This window comes from Oncorhynchus masou, chromosome 32 (assembly GCF_036934945.1).
Source record: "Oncorhynchus masou masou isolate Uvic2021 chromosome 32, UVic_Omas_1.1, whole genome shotgun sequence".
NCBI classification, from domain to species: domain Eukaryota; kingdom Metazoa; phylum Chordata; class Actinopteri; order Salmoniformes; family Salmonidae; genus Oncorhynchus; species Oncorhynchus masou.
Window position 1 is genome coordinate 48,880,688 of NC_088243.1, and position 18,507 is coordinate 48,899,194.

General features: G+C 42.2%; 1 protein-coding gene across 1 annotated transcript in view; it reads left to right on the forward strand.

Moving 5' to 3' along the window:
- LOC135527211 (MAM domain-containing glycosylphosphatidylinositol anchor protein 1-like) overlaps window positions 1-18,507 on the forward strand; it is a 159,341-nt gene that overhangs the window by 90,772 nt on the left and 50,062 nt on the right. The window contains exon 3 of the mRNA XM_064955823.1: window positions 12,457-12,596. Within this exon, the coding sequence (XP_064811895.1) occupies window positions 12,457-12,596 (140 nt within the window). The remainder of the gene's footprint in view (window positions 1-12,456; window positions 12,597-18,507) is intronic.

Sequence of the window (18,507 nt, forward strand, 5' to 3'; positions counted from 1 at the left end):
AATAAATAAAATTATTTACCTTTGAAGAGCTTCTGATGTTTTCAATGAGGAGACTCCCAGCCACATACCAAATGCGCAGTGTTTCCTGAAAGCGTCTGTGTGTAGGAGAAATCGTTCCGTTTTCTACATTGCGCCTGGCTACCGAAACGAACCGAAAATGCAGTCACCTACAACGTGAAACTTTTTCCGGATTAACTACATAATATCGACCGAAACATGGCAAACGTTGTTTGGAATCAATCCTCAAGGTGTTTTTTCACATATCTCTTCATTGACATGCAGTTCGTGGAAGCTTGCTTCTCTCTCTGTGCCCCATGGAAAAATACTGGCAGGTGACTTTTGCGCACCAATTTCGGCGCAGGACACCGGGCGGACACGTGGTAAATGTGGTCTCTTATGGTCAATCTTCCAACGATCTGCCTACAAATACGTCACAATGCTGCAGACACCTTGGGGAAACGACAGAAAGGGCAGACTCATTCCTCTTGCGTTCACAGCCATATAAGGAGATCATGAAAGACAGAGCCTCAAAAATCCTTGTCATTTCCTGGATGCCAAGTCATCTTGGTTTTGCCTGAAGCTCACGTTAAAGGGCACGCACAGAGAAGATATTTGTATTTCTGGACACGTCAGTGTTTTCTTTCGAACAGTAGCAATTATATGCATAGTCGAGCATCTTTTTGTGACAAAATATCTTGTTTAAAACGGGAACGTTTTTCTTCCAAAAATGAAATAGCGCCACCATAAGTGTAAGAGGTTAAAGAAGTGGCTTTCTTCTTGCCACTCTTCCATAAAGGCCAGATTTGTGCAATATACGACTGATTGTTGTCCTATGGACAGAGTCTCCCACCTCAGCTGTAGATCTCTGCAGTTCATCCAGAGTGATCATGGGCCTCTTGGCTGCATCTCTGATCAGTCTTCTCCTTGTATGAGCTGAAAGTTTAGAGGGACGGCCAGGTCTTGGTAGATTTGCAGTGGTCTGATACTCCTTCCCTTTCAATATTATCACTTGCACAGTGCTCCTTGGGATGTTTAAAGCTTGGGAAATCTTTTTGTATCCAAATCCGGGCTTTAAACTTCTTCACAACAGTATCTCGGACCTGCCTGGTGTGTTCCTTGTTCTTCATGATGCTCTCTGCGCTTTTAACCTCTTACATCTATGGGGGCGCTATTTCATTATTGGATAAAAAAAACGTGCCCGTTTTAAACAAGATATTTTGTCACAAAAAGATGCTCGACTATGCATATAATTGACAGCTTTGGAAAGAAAACACTCTGAAGTTTCCAAAACTGCAAAGATATTGTCTGTGATTACCCCAGAACTGATGCTCCAGGCGAAACCAAGATGAAACTTCAAACAGGAAATGAGCAGGATTTTTGAGGCTCTGTTTTTCATTGTCTCCTTATATGGCTGTGAATGCGCAAGGAATGAGCCTGCCCTATCTATCGTTTCCCCAAGGTGTCTGCAGCATTGTGACGTATTTGTAGGTATATCATTGGAAGATAAGAGACTACATTTGCCAGGTGTCCGCCTGGTGTCCTCCGTCGAAATTGGTGCGTCATCTTCGGCTGCACGTCTTTTTCCAAGCGATTCAGAGGAGAAAGTAAACATCCACGATGATATATCAATGAAGAGATATGTGAAAAACACCTTGAGGATTGATTCTAAACAGCGTTTGCCGTGTTTAAGTCGATATTATGGAGTTAATTTGGAAAACAGTTTGCCGTTTTGATGACTGAATTTTCATTTTTTTTTGGTACACAAAAACGTGATGTACAAAACGGAGCAATTTCTCCTACTGTCACGAATATTACCGAAGGTGACACCCCTTCTTGTTCGGGTGGCGCTCGGCGGTCGTCGTCGCTGGTCTACTAGCTATCACCGATCCGTTGTTCTGTGTTCATTTGGTTTTGTCTGATTGGTATCACCTGTTTCTTGTTTGGTTGTTAGGGTAGGGTTATATATAGTTTGTTCAGCCCGCTTCTGTTTCGTGCAGGCTTGTTCGTCTGTTCTATGTTTGAGTGTATTTTGTTTGTATTTTGGGTTTCGCGCTGTCCGTTAATATTTCTGATCATTTGTTTTCCTACTTTTGTTCATGTTATTTTTCCGGGACATTGAAGCGTGTTTTTTCCCACATCTTTTGCTCTCTGCGCCTGACTCCACACCTCCTCACTCATTTGCCGTAACACCTACACAAAGAATCTTTCAGGAAAAACTGAACATTTGCTATGTAACTGAGAGTCTCCTCATTGAAAACATCCGAAGTTCTTCAAAGGTAAATGATTTTATTTCAATCCTTTTCTGGTTTTTGTGCAAATGTTGTCCGCTAAATGCTACGCTAAATGCTACGCTAGCTATCAATACTCTTACACAAATGCTTGTTTTGCTATGGTTCAAAAGCATATTTTGAAAATCTGAGATGACAGTGTTGTTAAGAAAAGGCTAAGCTTGAGAGCTAGCACATTCATTTAATTTCATTTGCGATTTTCATAAATAGTTAACATTACGTTATGCTAATGAGGCTATAACTGGATACAGGTTTTCATAGCCAAACGTGAACAAAACGGAGCGATTTGTCCTACACAAATAATCTTTTTTGAAAAACTGAACATTTGCTATCTAACTGAGAGTCTCCTCATTGAAAACATCTGAAGTTCTTCAAAGGTAAATGATTTTATTTGAATGGTTTTCTTGTTTTTGTGAAAACATTATGCCAATGAGCTTGAGGCTATAAATAGGACCCCGGATCCGGGATTGCTCGACGCAAGAAGTTAACGGACCTCTGAGACTATCACATTGCAGGGGCATTTATACGGAGACTTGATTACACACAAGTGGATTGTATTTATCATCATTAGTCATTTAGGTCAACATTGGATCATTCAGAGATCCTCACTGAACTTCTGGCGAGAGTTTGCTGCACTGAAAGTAAAGGGGCTGAATAATTTTGCATGCCCAATTTTTCAGTTTTTGATTTGTTAAAAAAGTTTGAAATATCCAATAAATGTCGTTCCACTTCATGATTGTGTCCCACTTATTGTTGATTCTTCACAAAAAAATACAGTTTTATATCTTTATGTTTGAAGCCTGAAATGTGGCAAAAGGTCGCAAGGTTCAAGGGGGCCAAATACTTTCGCAAGGCACTGTACATTACTGAGTTTATCAGGAAGTGTATAGAAGACGTTGTACCTACTGTGACTATTAAAACCTACCCTAATCAGAAACCCTGGTTAGATGGCAGCATTTGTGCAAAACTGAAAGCCCGAACCACCGCATTTAACCATGGCAAGGTGAATGTGAATATGGCAGAATACACACAGGGTAGTTATTCCCTCTGCAAGGTAATCCAACAGGAAAAATGTCAGTTTAGAGACAAAGTGGAGTCGCATTTCAACAACTCAGACACAATATATAAGTGACAGGGTCTACAGACTATAACGGACTGCAAAAGGAAAACCAGCCACGCTGCGGACACCGAAGTCTTGCTTCCTGACAAGTTAAACACCTTCTTTGCCCGCTTTGAGGATGCTGGTATGGCAACTAAACTGCCCACAACCGCAGGGCTCTCCACAAGGGGTGTGGTCTTCACAACGCCTCACCGGGGGCAAACTACCTGCCTTCCAGGACACCTACAGCACCCACTGTCGCAAAAAGGCCAAAAAGATAATCAAGGACAACAACCACCTGATCCACTGCCTGTTACCCTGCTATCATCCAGAAGGTGAGGTCAGTACAGGTGCATCAAAAATGGGACCGAGAGACTAAAATGCTTCTATCTCAAAGCCATCAGACTGTTAAATAGCCATCACTAGCACATTAGAGGCTGCTGCCCTATATACATAGACTTGAAATCACTGGCCACTTTAATAATTGGAACACTAATCACTTTAATGATGTTTACATAGTTTGCATTACTAATGTCATATGTACAGTATTCACCCCCTTTGCATTTTTCCTATTTTGTTGCCTTATCATTTGACTTACACAACCTGCCTACCACTTTGAAGATGCAAAATATTTTTTATTGTGAAACACACTTGAAATAAGACAAACCAACATAAAACTTGAGTGTGCATGACTATTCAACCCCACAAATGATTACTTTGTAGAGCCAACTTTTGCAGCAATTACAGCTGCAAGTCTCTTGGGGTATGCCTCTATAAGCTTGGCACATCTAGCCACTGGGATTTTTGCACATTCTTCAAGGCAAAACTCAAGTTCAAGTTCAAGTTGGATGGGTTCCGCTGGTGTACAGCAATCTTTAAGTCCTACCACAGATTTTCTATTGGATTGAGGTCTGGGTTTTGACTAGGCCAATCCAAGACAATTAAATGTTTCCCCTTAAACCACTCGAGTGTTGCTTTAGCAATATGCTTAGGGTCATTGTCCTACTGGAAGGTGAACCTCCATCCCACTCTCAAATCTCTGGAAGACAGAAACAGGTTTCCCTCAAGAATTTACCTTTATTTAGAGGCATCCATCATTTCTTAAATTCTGAACAGTTTCCCAGTCCCTGCCAATGAAAACATCCCCACAGCATGATGCTGCCACCATCATGCTTCACTGTGGGGATGGTGTTCTTGGCGTGATGAGAGGTGTTGGGTTTGCGCCAGACAGCGTTTTCCTTGATGGCCAAAAAGCTAAATGTTAGTCTCATCTGACTTAGAGTACCTTCTTCCATATGTTTGGGGAGTCTCCCACATTCCTTTTGGTGAACACCAAACGTGTTTGCTTATTTTTTTCTTTAAGCAATTACTTTTTTTCTGGCCACTCTTCCGTAAAGCCCAGTTCTGTGGGGTGTACGGCTTAAAGTGGTCCAATGGACAGACACTCCAATCTCTGCTGTCGAGTTTAGCAGCTCCTTCAGGGTTATCTTTGGTCTCTTTGTTGCCTCTCTGATTAATTCCCTCCTTGCCTGGTCCGTGGTTTTTGGTGGGCGGCTCTCTCTTGGCAGGTTTGTTGTAGTGCATATTCTTCCCATTTTTTAATAATGGATTTAATGGTGCTCAGTGGGATGTTCAAAGTTTCTGATATTTTTTATAACCCAACCCCGATCTGTACATCTCCACAACTTTGTCCCTGACCTGTTTGGAGAGCTCCTTGGTCTTAATGGTGCTGCTTGCTTGGTGGTCACTTGCTTAGGGGTGTTGCAGACTCTGGGGCCTTTAAGAACAGGTGTATATATACTGAGATCATGTGGCAGATCATGTGACACTTTATTTAACTAATTATGTGACTTCTGAAAGTAATTGGTTGCACCAGATCTTATTAGGACTTCATAGCAAAGGTGAATACATATGCACTCACCACGTTTCCGTTTTTTTTTTGTGTACGTTTTTGAAATAAGTATTTTTTTTCCATTTCACTTCATCAATTTGGGCTATTTTGTGTTTGTCCATTACATGAAATCCAAATAAAAATACATTTAAATTACAGGTTGTAATGCAACAAAATAGGAAAAAAGGCATGGGGGGATGAATTATTTTGCAAGGCACTGTATGTACTTATATATATATATATATTCTACTGTATTTTATTCTATGCTGCTCTGACATTGCTCATCCAAATATTTATATATTCTTAATTCCATTCCTTTTCTTTAGATTGTGTGTATTGTTAGATATTACTTTTTAGATATTACTGCACTGTTGGAGCTAGAAACACAAGCATTTCGCTCCATCTGCTAAACACGTTTATGTGACAAATACAATTTGATCAGGTTGCCAGTGTAACGGCTTTCTTTAGGTGAAAGAGAGTCGGACCAAAATGCGGCGTGGCTATTGAGATTCATGTTTTAATAAAACAAAGGAAACACGAATACTACAAAACAAGAAATGTAACACGAAAACCGAAACAGCCTATACTGTCTCAAAGTAACACAGAGACAGAAACAAGGACAATCACCCACGACACACTCAAAAAATATGGCTGCCTAAATATGGTTCCCAATCAGAGACAACGATAAACACCTGCCTCTGATTGAGAACCACTTCAGACAGCCATAGACTTTGCTAGCAAACCCCACTAAGCCACATTCCCAAATACCTATGGAAAACAAAACCCCATACCACATACCAAAACCCGTGTCACACCCTGGCCTGACCAAATAAATAAAGAAAACACAAAATACTAAGACCAGGGCATGACAGCCAGTTAAGCTGTCAGTAAGTTATTAGCAGTTGCTGGCTATTTAGTCCGTGTGAATTTTCCAATAACTTACTGACAGCTGAATGCCAATTATGTTAAACAAAATTCACAGCAACTTCCAAGCATTTAATTAACATTAACGTAATGTCAAATCCACAGTTCAGCACTTTGATAACCACTATTCTTACAAAAGTTAGTCAGCTAACCGAGTTAGAATATGTTCTTAAACTATGAGAACATAGCAATCAAGCACTTATACAACACTTCAACCGACGGTTGGCACAAATGCACATATACTTGGTCATGCCCCAAATATGCTAATGAGCCCCACTGCACATGTACCCTAAAAGGAACCGACCAGTACCATATGAAGGTACCTTATGTGTACCTTTGACATTGCTGAAACATTCATGCACTTCCACCCAGTTCAAATTCCCAAAGCATGTATATAGAGTTGTGTCTAAAAGTTTTGAGAATGACACAAATATTAATTTTCACAAAGTCTGCTGCCTCAGTTTGTATGATGGCAATTTGCATTTTCTACAGAATGTTATGAAGAGTGATCAGATGAATTGCAATTAATTGCAAAGTCCCTCTTTGCCATGCAAATGAACCGAATCCCCCCAAAACATGTCCACTGCATTTCAGCCCTGCCACAAAAGGACCGGCTGACATCATGTCAGTGATTCTCTCGTTAACACAGGTGTGAGTGTTGATGGGGACAAGGCTGGGAATCACTCTGTCATGAACTTCAAGGAGAGCAGTTCAATTGTTGTGAAGAAGGCTTCAGGGCGCCCAAGAAAGTCCAGCAAGCGCCAGAACTGTCTCCTAAAGTTGATTCAGCTGCGGGATCGGGGCATCACCAGTACAGAGCATGCTCCGGTATGGCAGCAGGCAGGTGTGAGTGCTTCTGCACGCACAGTGAGGCGAAGACATTTGAAGGATGGCCTGGTGTCAAGAAGGGCAGCAAAGAAGCCACTTCTCTCCAGGAAAAACATCAGGGACAGACTGATATTCTGCAAAAGGTACATAGATTGGACTGCTGAGGACTGGGGTAAAGTCATTTTCTCTGATGAATCCCCTTTCAGTTTGTTTGGGGCATCCAGAAAAAAAGCTTGTCTGGAGAAGACAAGGTGAGCGCTACCATCAGTCCTGTGTCATGCCAACAGTAAAACATCCTGAGACCATTCATGTGTGGGGTTGCTTCTCAGCCAAGTGAGTGGGCTCACTCACAATTTTGCCTAAGAACATAGCCATGAATAAAGAATGATACTAACACATCCTCCGAGAGCAACTTCTCCATCCAGGAACAGTTTGGTGACAAACAATGCCTTTTCCAGCATGATGGAGCATCTTCCCATTTATAAGGCAAAAGTGGCTCGGGGAACAAAACATCGATATTTTGGGTCCATGGCCAGGACACTCCCCAGACCTTAAGCCCATTGAGAACTTGTGGTCAATCCTCAAGAGGCGGGTGGACAAACAAAAAAACACAAATTCGGACAAACTACAAGCATTGATTATGCAAGAATGGGCTGCTATCAGTCAGGATGTGGCCCAGAAGTTAATTGACAGCATTCCAGGGCAGATTGCAGAGTTCTTGGTGTAATTGTCAATAAAAGCCTTTGACACTTATGAAATGCTTGTAATTATACTTCAGCATTCCATAGCAGCATACCACCCTGCATACCACTGCTGGCTTGCTTCTGAAGCTTAGCAGGGTTGGTCCTGGTCAGTCCCTGACAGGGAGACCAGATGCTGCTGGAAGTGGTGTTGTAGGGCTAGTAGGAGGCATTGGGATACACTGCCCTGTTTAGGGTGCCGTCTTTCGGATCGGATGTTAAACGGGTGTCCTGACTCTCTGAGGGCATTAAATATCCCATGGCACTTATTGTAAGAGTAGGGGTGTTAACCGGCTAGAATTCCCAATCTGGCCCTCAAACCATCACGGTCACCTAATAATCCCCAGTTCACAATTGGCTCATTCATCCCCCTCCTCTCCCCTGTAAGTATTCCCCAGGTTGTTGCTGTAAATGAGAACGTGTTCTCAGTCAACTTACCTGGTAAAATAATGGATAAATAAAAAAAAATAGTAACATCTGACAAAAATATCTAAAGACACTGAAGCAGCAAACTTTGTGGAAATTAATATTGTGTCATACTCAAACCTTTTGGCCATGACTGTACACTATATGTCCCTGAGCACAGATACATTTTTTTTATGTGGTTGTTGTCAGACAATCTGACAATTATTGACTTGATTTTGGGCAACTTTAGCAAAGTGCAGAAATGTATTATTGCCATTAAATTCTGCAACCTACTGTCCTTTTACAGCAATAACACCTTAATTCAGCTGTAAAAGGGTTGGGCCAGTAAACGAAAGGTCTCTGGTTCAAATCCCAGAGCCGGCTAGGTGAAAAAGCTGTTGATGTGCAATGGAGCAAGGCATCAAATATCGATCGATCTAGATAAGTGTTTGCTAAATGACTAAAAATCTGTAACTTGTTTCACTGCAACCTGTACTGTACCGTAAAATTACAAAATAAGATTTTGTTCTTAACTGACTTGCCTAGTAAAATAAAGGTAAATAAAAATAAAACAGTGTAGAATTTAATTTGCATAAAAGGAAAACCTGGTGGAGTGGGAAACAACAAGATGGTTCTTCAGAACCATCACAGTAGTAAAGAATCATTCCTGATATGCTCCCCAAAAAATGGTTACACATCACTATCACCCCTGAAAAATAACCCTCAAGAACCTTTTGTTGTTGTTTTGTTTGCTGGTCCAGAATGGTACGGTCATGCTGGTCTGCAAAACCACACCCATCATTGTCATATTTCCCAACATGCTCTATTGCAGTTTGATTTTTATAATTCTTTGTTTCAATATCTATTATTGCATTTACTTATTTTACATGTATTAATCTATCATTCATACCCCCTCTTTTCCCCTGTAACTTCCCCCAAATTTTTGTAAACGAATCCAATCTGTTAGTTGCCCTTTTTGCACCCATTCCTGAAATGATTGTTGGAGGTTGGATGGTTTAGGTAGTCTCATTCATTCTTCTTTCTGACCCTGGTAGTCATTCTGATGCTTGTGATCAGTGTCCAAAACACAGCGAAGGCTGGTCACCAAAGAAATCATAACAAGTGAAATCACAATGCTGGTCACCAGCAAAAACACAAAGGCTGGTCTGTGCTGTATTTTTTTCATCAGGGCTCTCTCTTCCTCCCTTATTCATTCCCCAGTCCTACCCCACTCTCCATCCCTCCCTTCCTCTATCCCTCATCTTTAACCAACCTTGGCTGCTACAGTGAGTCAGACTGCCAGACAGCCTCTAGCCCGATGCAAGAATAGTGGAGGAGCCGCATGCTGCAGGTCAACCTCTCTCCCTCTCCGGAGAGGCCGCACTAGCGCTGACGTGCTAACGCGCTGAAAAAGACAGTTGTTCATCATTTAAATCATTTGTGCCCTGTGCCCTCACCTCAAAGTTGAGTTGTCCAGTTAGTTGTCCATTTAGCCCCGGTGCCTTTGGCTCTGCCACCAAAGTTCTGCCCTTGTGCCACTTCTGACCGCCCACTTTGTGCCCTCTATCCCACTAATGCAGACCCGTTCTGGGCTTCTTCTCACACCCACACTGTCTCATCTGCAATCACAGAGGGCACAGAGATATCATAAGTTACCTCGATAGGAGACAGAGACTGAGAAGGAGAGAAAGAGAGAGGGAGATGGATGGGAGAGAGAGGAAAAGCGAGAGAGACAGAGATGAAGAGGAAAAGAGAGGAAGAGAGAGAAACGGAGCCTGATATGGAGAGTAAAAGATGGAAATACAGCAAGAGAGAGTGACTGAGAAAGAGATGGAAGAGAAAGAGAGAGAAGTAGAGATGAATATGAAGAGGGAGAGAGAGAGAGCAAGAGAAGCAAGAAAGAGGGCGAAAGAGAGAGTTCCAGAATAGTAGCAATAAATGCTAAAACAGGACTCCTCTGCCATGGCATAGTTAAGCAATAAGGCCCAAGGGGGTGTGGTATATGGACATTATACCAAGGTTAAGGGGAGTTATTTAGCATGACGCAACCCGGAGTGCCTGGATACAGCCCTTAGCCAGGGTATATTGGCCATATACCACAAACCCCCGAGGTGCCTTATTGCTATTATAAATGGGTTACCAATGTAATTAGCGCAGTAAAAATAAATGTTTTGTCATTCCCGTGGTAAACAATCTGATATACCATGGCTGTCAGCCAATCAACATTCAAGGCTCGAACCACCCAGTTTATAATCACCCTGTTTCAATGGTTGATGCACCACGACCGAGAACTGCTGAATGGGCGTCTCAAGTGCTTCCCCTGCCTTCGCCCACAACAACAACAACAACACACACACACACACACACACACACACACACACACACACACACACACACACACACACACACACACACACACACACATACACAGCTAGCGGCAGTCGAGTGTGGAGCATTTACACCCCCCCTTCTGTACCTTCTCTCCTCTACCATTCACACTGTGAAGTTCACGTCAGGTTAGCGGTTTGTCATGCGACGTGGTGCCTGTGTAAAGCCGAACACCACTCAAGTTCCCTCTGCCACGTGGTAGCTGTCAGGGGCCTTGTCGCTCCAGATCTACCCCAGAATGGGCCCTGGGACGCGGAGATGCTATACCACTGCCTCTCACTAGTTTTGGTGGCTAGCCTGCACTAAAGTGCTAATATGCGATACTAATTTACTCTGTGGCAATGGGGTTGCCTTCAATGGGAGCGGTCTGATTTTAGAGGAAAGGATACGTTTGGGGTCTATATCGGTGTTTACATTGTGCTCATTGTGCTGCCCTAATTCTTTCTCTCTTTGTGGGTTTCTGAGTAGTCCTTAGTATTTTTATTTTCTTTCTCTCTCTTTCTCTTTCATTTCTTCCTCCCCCTCCATCAACTGCTATTTCTCTCTCCTCATCTCTGTCCCGCTCCCTGTCTTCCCCACTTCCCTCCTGTCTCCCTTCACTTGTCCTGGCTGACGTTACATGAAAAAATCGCACGCAATCTTGATCGCCTTCTGTGACGAGCCTTGTAGGCCGTGATAAGTCAGACATCTTTGGTCCTAGTTCTTGAGGCCATGGTGTTTACTAGGGTTCTTGTACCTGTCACTTCATTCAGTGTTTCTCAATCTACTAGGTGTGTACTGTGCACATGTTTGTTCGAGGCCAACAAGTAGGAGAGTTAAAAAGGTTATTCCATCAAACTTCAAATTATTAGAATAATACACAAAGCAGAACTGAACAACCAGGTTGAGGGTCAGTGGCCAAAGCCCGAGAACAGGAATATTCCAAGTTCAGACAAAAGGGGCATTAAGATCGCTATGATCGTCAGGAACTTTAATTTTGGTGTCTATTTTTAATTGTTGCGCTACTGGTACTGCCTGTTGATGTTAGGTAGGCAACTACAGTAAATTAATGTTAACATCTTCGGCTTGTGTTTCATTAAATGTATTTTATTTCATCTGGGTGCTTGCGTCACCTACTAACACCCTGGTACTACCCGTATCTCCCGTTCTCCTCAGTCCAAGAAAACACAGAGAGAAAGGTATGTGTTTCAGATTACTCCAGATTAAGTCCATAACGTGAGATAAGTAAAACATCCCAAGATTAATGCTTTAGATATTGTTATAAGGGACTGTGAGACTATTGAAACATGTAACTTTCAGAGTTGTATTGTTGTTATTAATATAGTTTACAGAGTGCTAAAAGTGCTGCTGTTGCTAGCTAGCATGCTAGCATGCCTTTCTATGATGCAGACGGTTAGCAGAGCTGTCGACTGGTGCTGGCGTTGCATTATGGGAGATGTAGTTTTGGCCCTCTAAGGTCTGAATGGGATAGAGGCGATTTCACATTGTAACTTGTTTGTGTTGCAGTGTTTTTGTACATGAGTTGTTGTATTTTGGTACTGTCAACACTGAAAGCACCTAGCAATGTATTGGAGATGTGAGACAGGATATGTGCTTTACCTTTCTTCATGCTACCGTATAGACAAACTTGTCAGATGGTGCATTAAAGACTGATATGTTCCTGTCCTGTCTTTTACAATACTATTGCAGATCAACATTAAAGCCTTGGGCCGTCTACCAACTGTAATATACAGCAAAGCCGTTCGAAACTAAGAAATCATTATTTTTTTCCAAGAATGCCTTCCAAAACGGGAACTTTCATGAACCTGAACAAAAACGTATTTGTTAATTCGTATGTGAACTTATGAGCCTGTAAAATTGACCCTTTGTCTTTTTTCTTATGTGTTGACGCAGCCCCTGCCAATGCCAAGATCGTGCATGAGGGCCAGGCGTGTGTGGTGAAGGACGACAACATCAGTGAGAGGATCTACACCATCAGAGAGGGAGACCACCTGGTGCTCAAATGTCTGGTCAAAGGACACCCACGACCACAGGTAACACGACATAACAAGACTTTGTCACTCAGTTGGTAGAGCATGGGGCTTGCATTGCCAGTAGAGCTTGAGGTGCCATGACCCTCACTCGCTCTCTCTCTATCTCTCTTTCTCTCAGACCTCCTCGTGTTGGTCAAGGCTACAGGGGAGAGTTCTGGTGTGAGCTGTTTTGAGATCTCTTTTGAGCGAGTGCTAATGCAGATCACGTTGACCATAGGCTGTGTGTGTGTGTTTGTGTGTGTGAGATGTGAGAAAAGAAGTGCGCTCCCCCAGGGTACCCACCTGTCTGGTGGCATTAGGTCACCATGAATAAAACAGCATTTTACTGTGCCCAGGTATTCTCCCCCCACCTCCGCTGCCCACGTCAACTACTAACCAAAACTGTCTCAGAAGATTCCTAGGTGCCCGATTCCCTGAGTATTCTAACCCCCCACCAATACCAACGTTTGAACACACACTTCATTAATACACACACACACACACACGCACACGCACATGCACACACAGACACAGAGCTCCTGTGATGTGCTCTATCAAAGGCACAGATTGTACCTAGTAGAATAGTTAGGGACTGATGCAATTTGTCTTTAGCATTAGCATTAAATACATCTGTAAATGTTGTGTAAGCATTCAAAAACCACAGTTTTAGAACTCAATTCTCACTTGAATCTTTCTTTTTCTCTCTCTCTAGCTCTCTCTCTCTGGCACACTGTGGTATTTCACTCAATAGATGAGGGAGTTCAACAAAATATATAAATATTTTTAATTCTTTGTGGATCTGTGTAATCTGAGGGAAATGTGTCTCTAATATGGTCATACATTTGGCAGGAGGTTAGGCAGTGTAGCTCAGTTTCCACCTCATTTTGTGGGCAGTGTGCACATAGCCTGTCTTCTCGAGAGCCAAGTCTGCCTACGGTGGCCTTTCTCAATAGCAAGGCTATGCTCACTGAGTCTGTACACAGTCAAACCTTTCCTTAAGTTTGGGGCCAAATAGCATTATATTTTTCTACATTTTTTTGTTAATTACTTGACGCATTGGAAATAATTATCTTTTTGTTTTCTCATTTGGTTGGGTCTGTTTGTGTTGCTGTCCTCTGTCGGGTCTGTTTGTGTTTGTGAACAGAGCCCCAGGACCAGCTTGCTTAACAGCACGTCAGAAATCAGCTCAGTGTAATTGAAGAATCCATAGACTAACCACTTCTGGGAAAATTGGAAAACACACCCCAAAAAAATTGGGACCCATGTTTAGGGTTCCCAGTCCAAGGTCGGTGGCGAGGGTCGCTGATTTTTTTGTCCCCGATTGAAAACCATAATTAGGTAGCCTGGGTTTCACTGTTGGTTTGTGGGTGTTTGTTTCCGTGTCTGTGTTTGTTAGCCACACGGTACTGTTTCGGTTTTCGTTCATGTTCACATTTATTGTTTTGTATTTCTTAGTGTTCAGTTTATGTTTTATAATAAACGATATGGACACTTACCACGCTGCATTTTGGTCTGTTCCCTGCCGTTACACCGACCTATAAATAATTGACTATTCTTGACTGGCATCATATTGACACTTATATTCATTATAATGGCATTATGGATTTTGTGTTAATTTCACTATTTATCAAGCACACTTGGTGCTTTAATGATGTTTAGGCTACTGATGCTTTCATTTTGACCGCGAGTCTTGCTTGTGTGTCTTGGTGGTTGGGGAATTTTTTTAAATATTTTTTTTAATGTCCTCATAAGTTGTTACTATGTTCCAACACATACTCTTTCGTTTCTGTCACGCCCGGATCTGTTTCACCTGTTCCTGTGATTGTCTCCACCCCCTCCAGGTGTCGCTTATTTTCCCCAGTGTATTTATCCCTGTGTTTCCTGTCTCTTTGTGCCAGTTTGTCTTGTATGTTTAGTCAAGTCAACCAGCGTGTTTTTCCCATACTCCTTTTGCTATTCTCCTTTTTCTAGTCCTCCCAGTTTTGACCCTTGCCTTTTTCTGGACTATGTACCTGCCTGCATGACCATTCTGCCTGCTTTGACCCACAAATGATTGGCTGGCAGCCTGTCTGCCACTCTGTACCTCCTGGACTCTGATCTGGTTTTGACCTTTTTGCCTGTCCACGACCATTCTCTTGCCTACCCCTTTGGATTAATAAATATTGTAAGACTCCAACCATCTGCCTCCTGTGTCTGCATCTGGGTCTTGTCTTGTGCCTTGATAGTTTCATAGTTCTAACAAAGGCACTCCACAAATAAAATGTATTGATTATTTTTGCGATATCAAAAATGAAATTACACTATTAGAATGTTGCAGTCAAAATGAATACTCATTAGTTCGAAGACGCCCAGAGGTTTTAGTGTTAAAGGATCATTTTAACATGTACACTACACTCTTTTCACAATATCGTGCCATCCTGAACCTTAATGTGCTGGCTGATGTATTTTTTTCTTCTAATTTTCGTTTCCAGCACAGATATAGAAACTATTGTGGATGTGTAACCAGGCCAACGCAGTATAGCCTGGCTCTCCTCAGTAGGCATAAAGTAATAGGGATTTTAGAGTGCTTTTTGTTAGTAGTGCTGAGGATTAAAACATCATACTTCAGGTCGTTGTATAAGATGGAGCTTTTTCCTTTCATTACTGATAGAAAAACGACTCCCTGCTGCACACAAATGACTCCTTCACGCATTTATTCCATTGATGCTTCGGTCAAGTCAACCTTCCTTGAGATATTTCTCTTCCTCAAGCAGTGCACTTTTATCTATTTATTTTCCCATGCAGTCCCATCACTAAAATGTTATGGTATACTCGTTAATTTTTCATTTGAACTCAAAGACTTTGATTTTCTCTTTCCGTGTCAATGTTTCACTTTCATCTGATTTTAGCCAGCTGTGCTTCGCATCTTAACACCACTCAGTTGACCGGATGTCTCCAGAATGTGATCAGTGAATTTAAGTAGATCATGGCTGATCTAGGATTGCTGATCTAAGATCAACTTTGCCTTTTTTGTCATAATGAGTAAGAGTGCATGGACAGGGGGATCTGTATCATGCGTCTCAGAGTAAGGGTGCTGATCTAGGGTCAGTTTTTCCTTTTAGATCAACAATAATATATTTAGACATGGACGGGGGACCTGATCTTTGATCACACCTACTCTGAGACACTTTGTGAATACAGACCCCGGGAATGTTCTTTAGAAGGTCATTGTGCAGTTTAGGATAACTTACCCTAAATTCCGGTAACTTACCCAAAATCCTGGATGGAAGATTCCTGGAATTTTGAGGGAATAAGCAGGAAATCTTGGAATCCTCCAACCAGGATTTCTGGAAAACTGAATAATTTGGGAAGTTACTGTAATTTTGCAACCCTGGTTAAGTTAAGGTCAGTTCACACAGCCCATCTGAGAAAATGTTGAGTCATCTCAACTGAATGTGAGTGAGTGAGTGAGTGAGTGAGTGAGTGAGTGAGTGAGTGAGTGAGTGAGTGAGTGAGTGAGTGAGTGAGTGAGTGAGTGAGTACACTGTGTTCATCAATGCTTGTATATTATTGTTTTCCCTTGACCTGATCTGTCTGCTATCCTGGTAACCAGGCAATGGCAATCAGCTGGCCTTCTCACAAGCAAAGTAGTGATACATAGACTACTGCACACAAACGGCATGTGTGTTTTTGAAGGTCTTAGGTATCATTACAATATGTTTTATTGTATTTTTTATAACACAACAACAACAAAAATAATTTGTTCAATAATGTATATTTAGGAGTGCCTTTGTTACCACTATGAAACTGAATGCGGTAACAGCTTATTTTTATAACGACAACAAAATAAAAATATCCAAACCACCAAGATGCACAGTCAGCAAGATGCGCGTTCAAATGACAAAAATATCACTAGCCTTAACATCATTATAAGCGCCAAGTGTGCTTGATAAATAGCGAAAACCAGCATAATTGCAATAAGGACATTATAATGAACATACAATGAGTGTACAAAGCATTAGGAGCACCTTCCTAATATTGAGTTGCACTGAGACTCGAAATTGAGCTCAAGTGTATACTATTTCCATGGATCATCCTTGAGATGTTTCTTGAGATGTTTCTACAAATTGATTGGAGTCCACATGGGGTAAATCAATTGGTTGGGCATGATTTGGAAAGGCACACACCTATCTATATAAGGTCCCACAGTTGACTGTGCATGTCAGAGCAAAAACCAAGCCATGAGGTCGAAGGAATTGTCTGTAGGATTGTGTCCAGGCACAGTGGCCTCCATCACTCTTAAATTGAAGAAGATTGGAGCCACCAAGACTCTTCTTAGTGCTGGCCGCCTGGCAATCGGGGGAGGCTCGGTCTTGGTCAGGGAGGTGATCAACAACCTGATGGTCACTCTGACAGGGAGAACCTCCCCGAAGGACAACCATCTCTGCAGCACTCCACCAATCAGGCCTTTATGTTAGAGTGGCCAGATGGAAGCCACTCCTCAATAAAAAGCATATGACAGCCCTCTTGGAGTTTGCCAAAAGGCACCAGAGGACTCTCAGACCAGATGAAATCAAGATTGAACTCTTTGGCCTGAATGCCAAGCATCACTTTTGGAGGAAACCTGGCACCATTCCTACGGCAAAGGACGGTAGTGGCAGCAGCATGCTGTGGGGATGTTTTTCAGTTGCAAGGACTGGTAGGCTAGTCAGGATCAAGGCAAAGATGAATGGCGCAAAGTACAGAGAGGTCCTTGATGAAAACCTGCTCCAGAGCACTCAGGACCTCAGACTGGGGTGAAGGTTCACCTTCCAACAGGACAGTGACCCTATGCACTGTCGTAACCTTGTATCATTAATGTGACGACTGCTTTTTATCGAATAATTAACTATGTTTATAATTGCGTGATTAAATTAATCAGGTAATCATTAACTCAGTAACCTGCGGCACCATGGGAAAAGTTTGTTTAATGAGTTTCCATTTCCCAAATTAATTAAAAGAATGTCAGAATATAGGTTTTACAGCAGTCACTAATTAATTAATTTCCTCTACAGTCTCACCCTGACCGTCGCACAATTCGTAAATCTGCACAACCCGGGTTTCACTAAATCATTCCACACCACCAATTTAGTTGATTCTTTATTTATTAACAAGCTAAATGATAATATAATATACACATACACAAACACACAGTCTAGGCTATTGATTAGAACTTAATACAAGGAAACAGGTCCCTAACGGACCAACACAATATGACATGTGTTACACAAGATGGGGATTTAGAAAGAGAGAGAACATGCACAAGAGAAAAGCACACTTGTAAACTATGCCTAGTTTAACCCCGACAGCTTGCCCTGAACTGCCGCTCTTATGGGTCAGAATTATAATGATGTAATTACTTGTTGAAGGTCTCCATGAGTATCTCTTCGTGGACTGATTTCCGCTTAGGAGGTTTAGCCAAAGACCTTCTACTCCGATAGCACCTCCTTTGTTACCGGGTGTTAGTCTTTGATTGTCCACACGATGTCATTGTCCTTTCTCCTAGTGGTCTGTTCCCTTGCATTCGTTCTGTGAGAGTTGACTTCTGAGGAGGCTAATCAGCAGCGTTGATGCTCCCAGCTTGGGTAGGAGGGCCGTGTAGACAACCAATGATTTGAAGAGAATAACTGGCTGGTTCTTCGATACAGTAATCAACCGTAACCTTTAATGTTAAGTGGTTTCTTTGTCCTCTCCTGTCACATGGGATGACGCTGGCGAGACAAAGCAAGTACGGGGAGTCAAACATTTAATGAAGAACGGACATGGAACAAGACAGAAACAGCATCAGCAAACGAATAATACAGACAAAAAATAATAATGCAGAAGCAGGGAACAGAGCTGGGGCACTGACAAATATAGGGGAGGTAATAACAGGTGATGGATGAGTGAGTCCAGGGGAGTCCAATATCGCTGA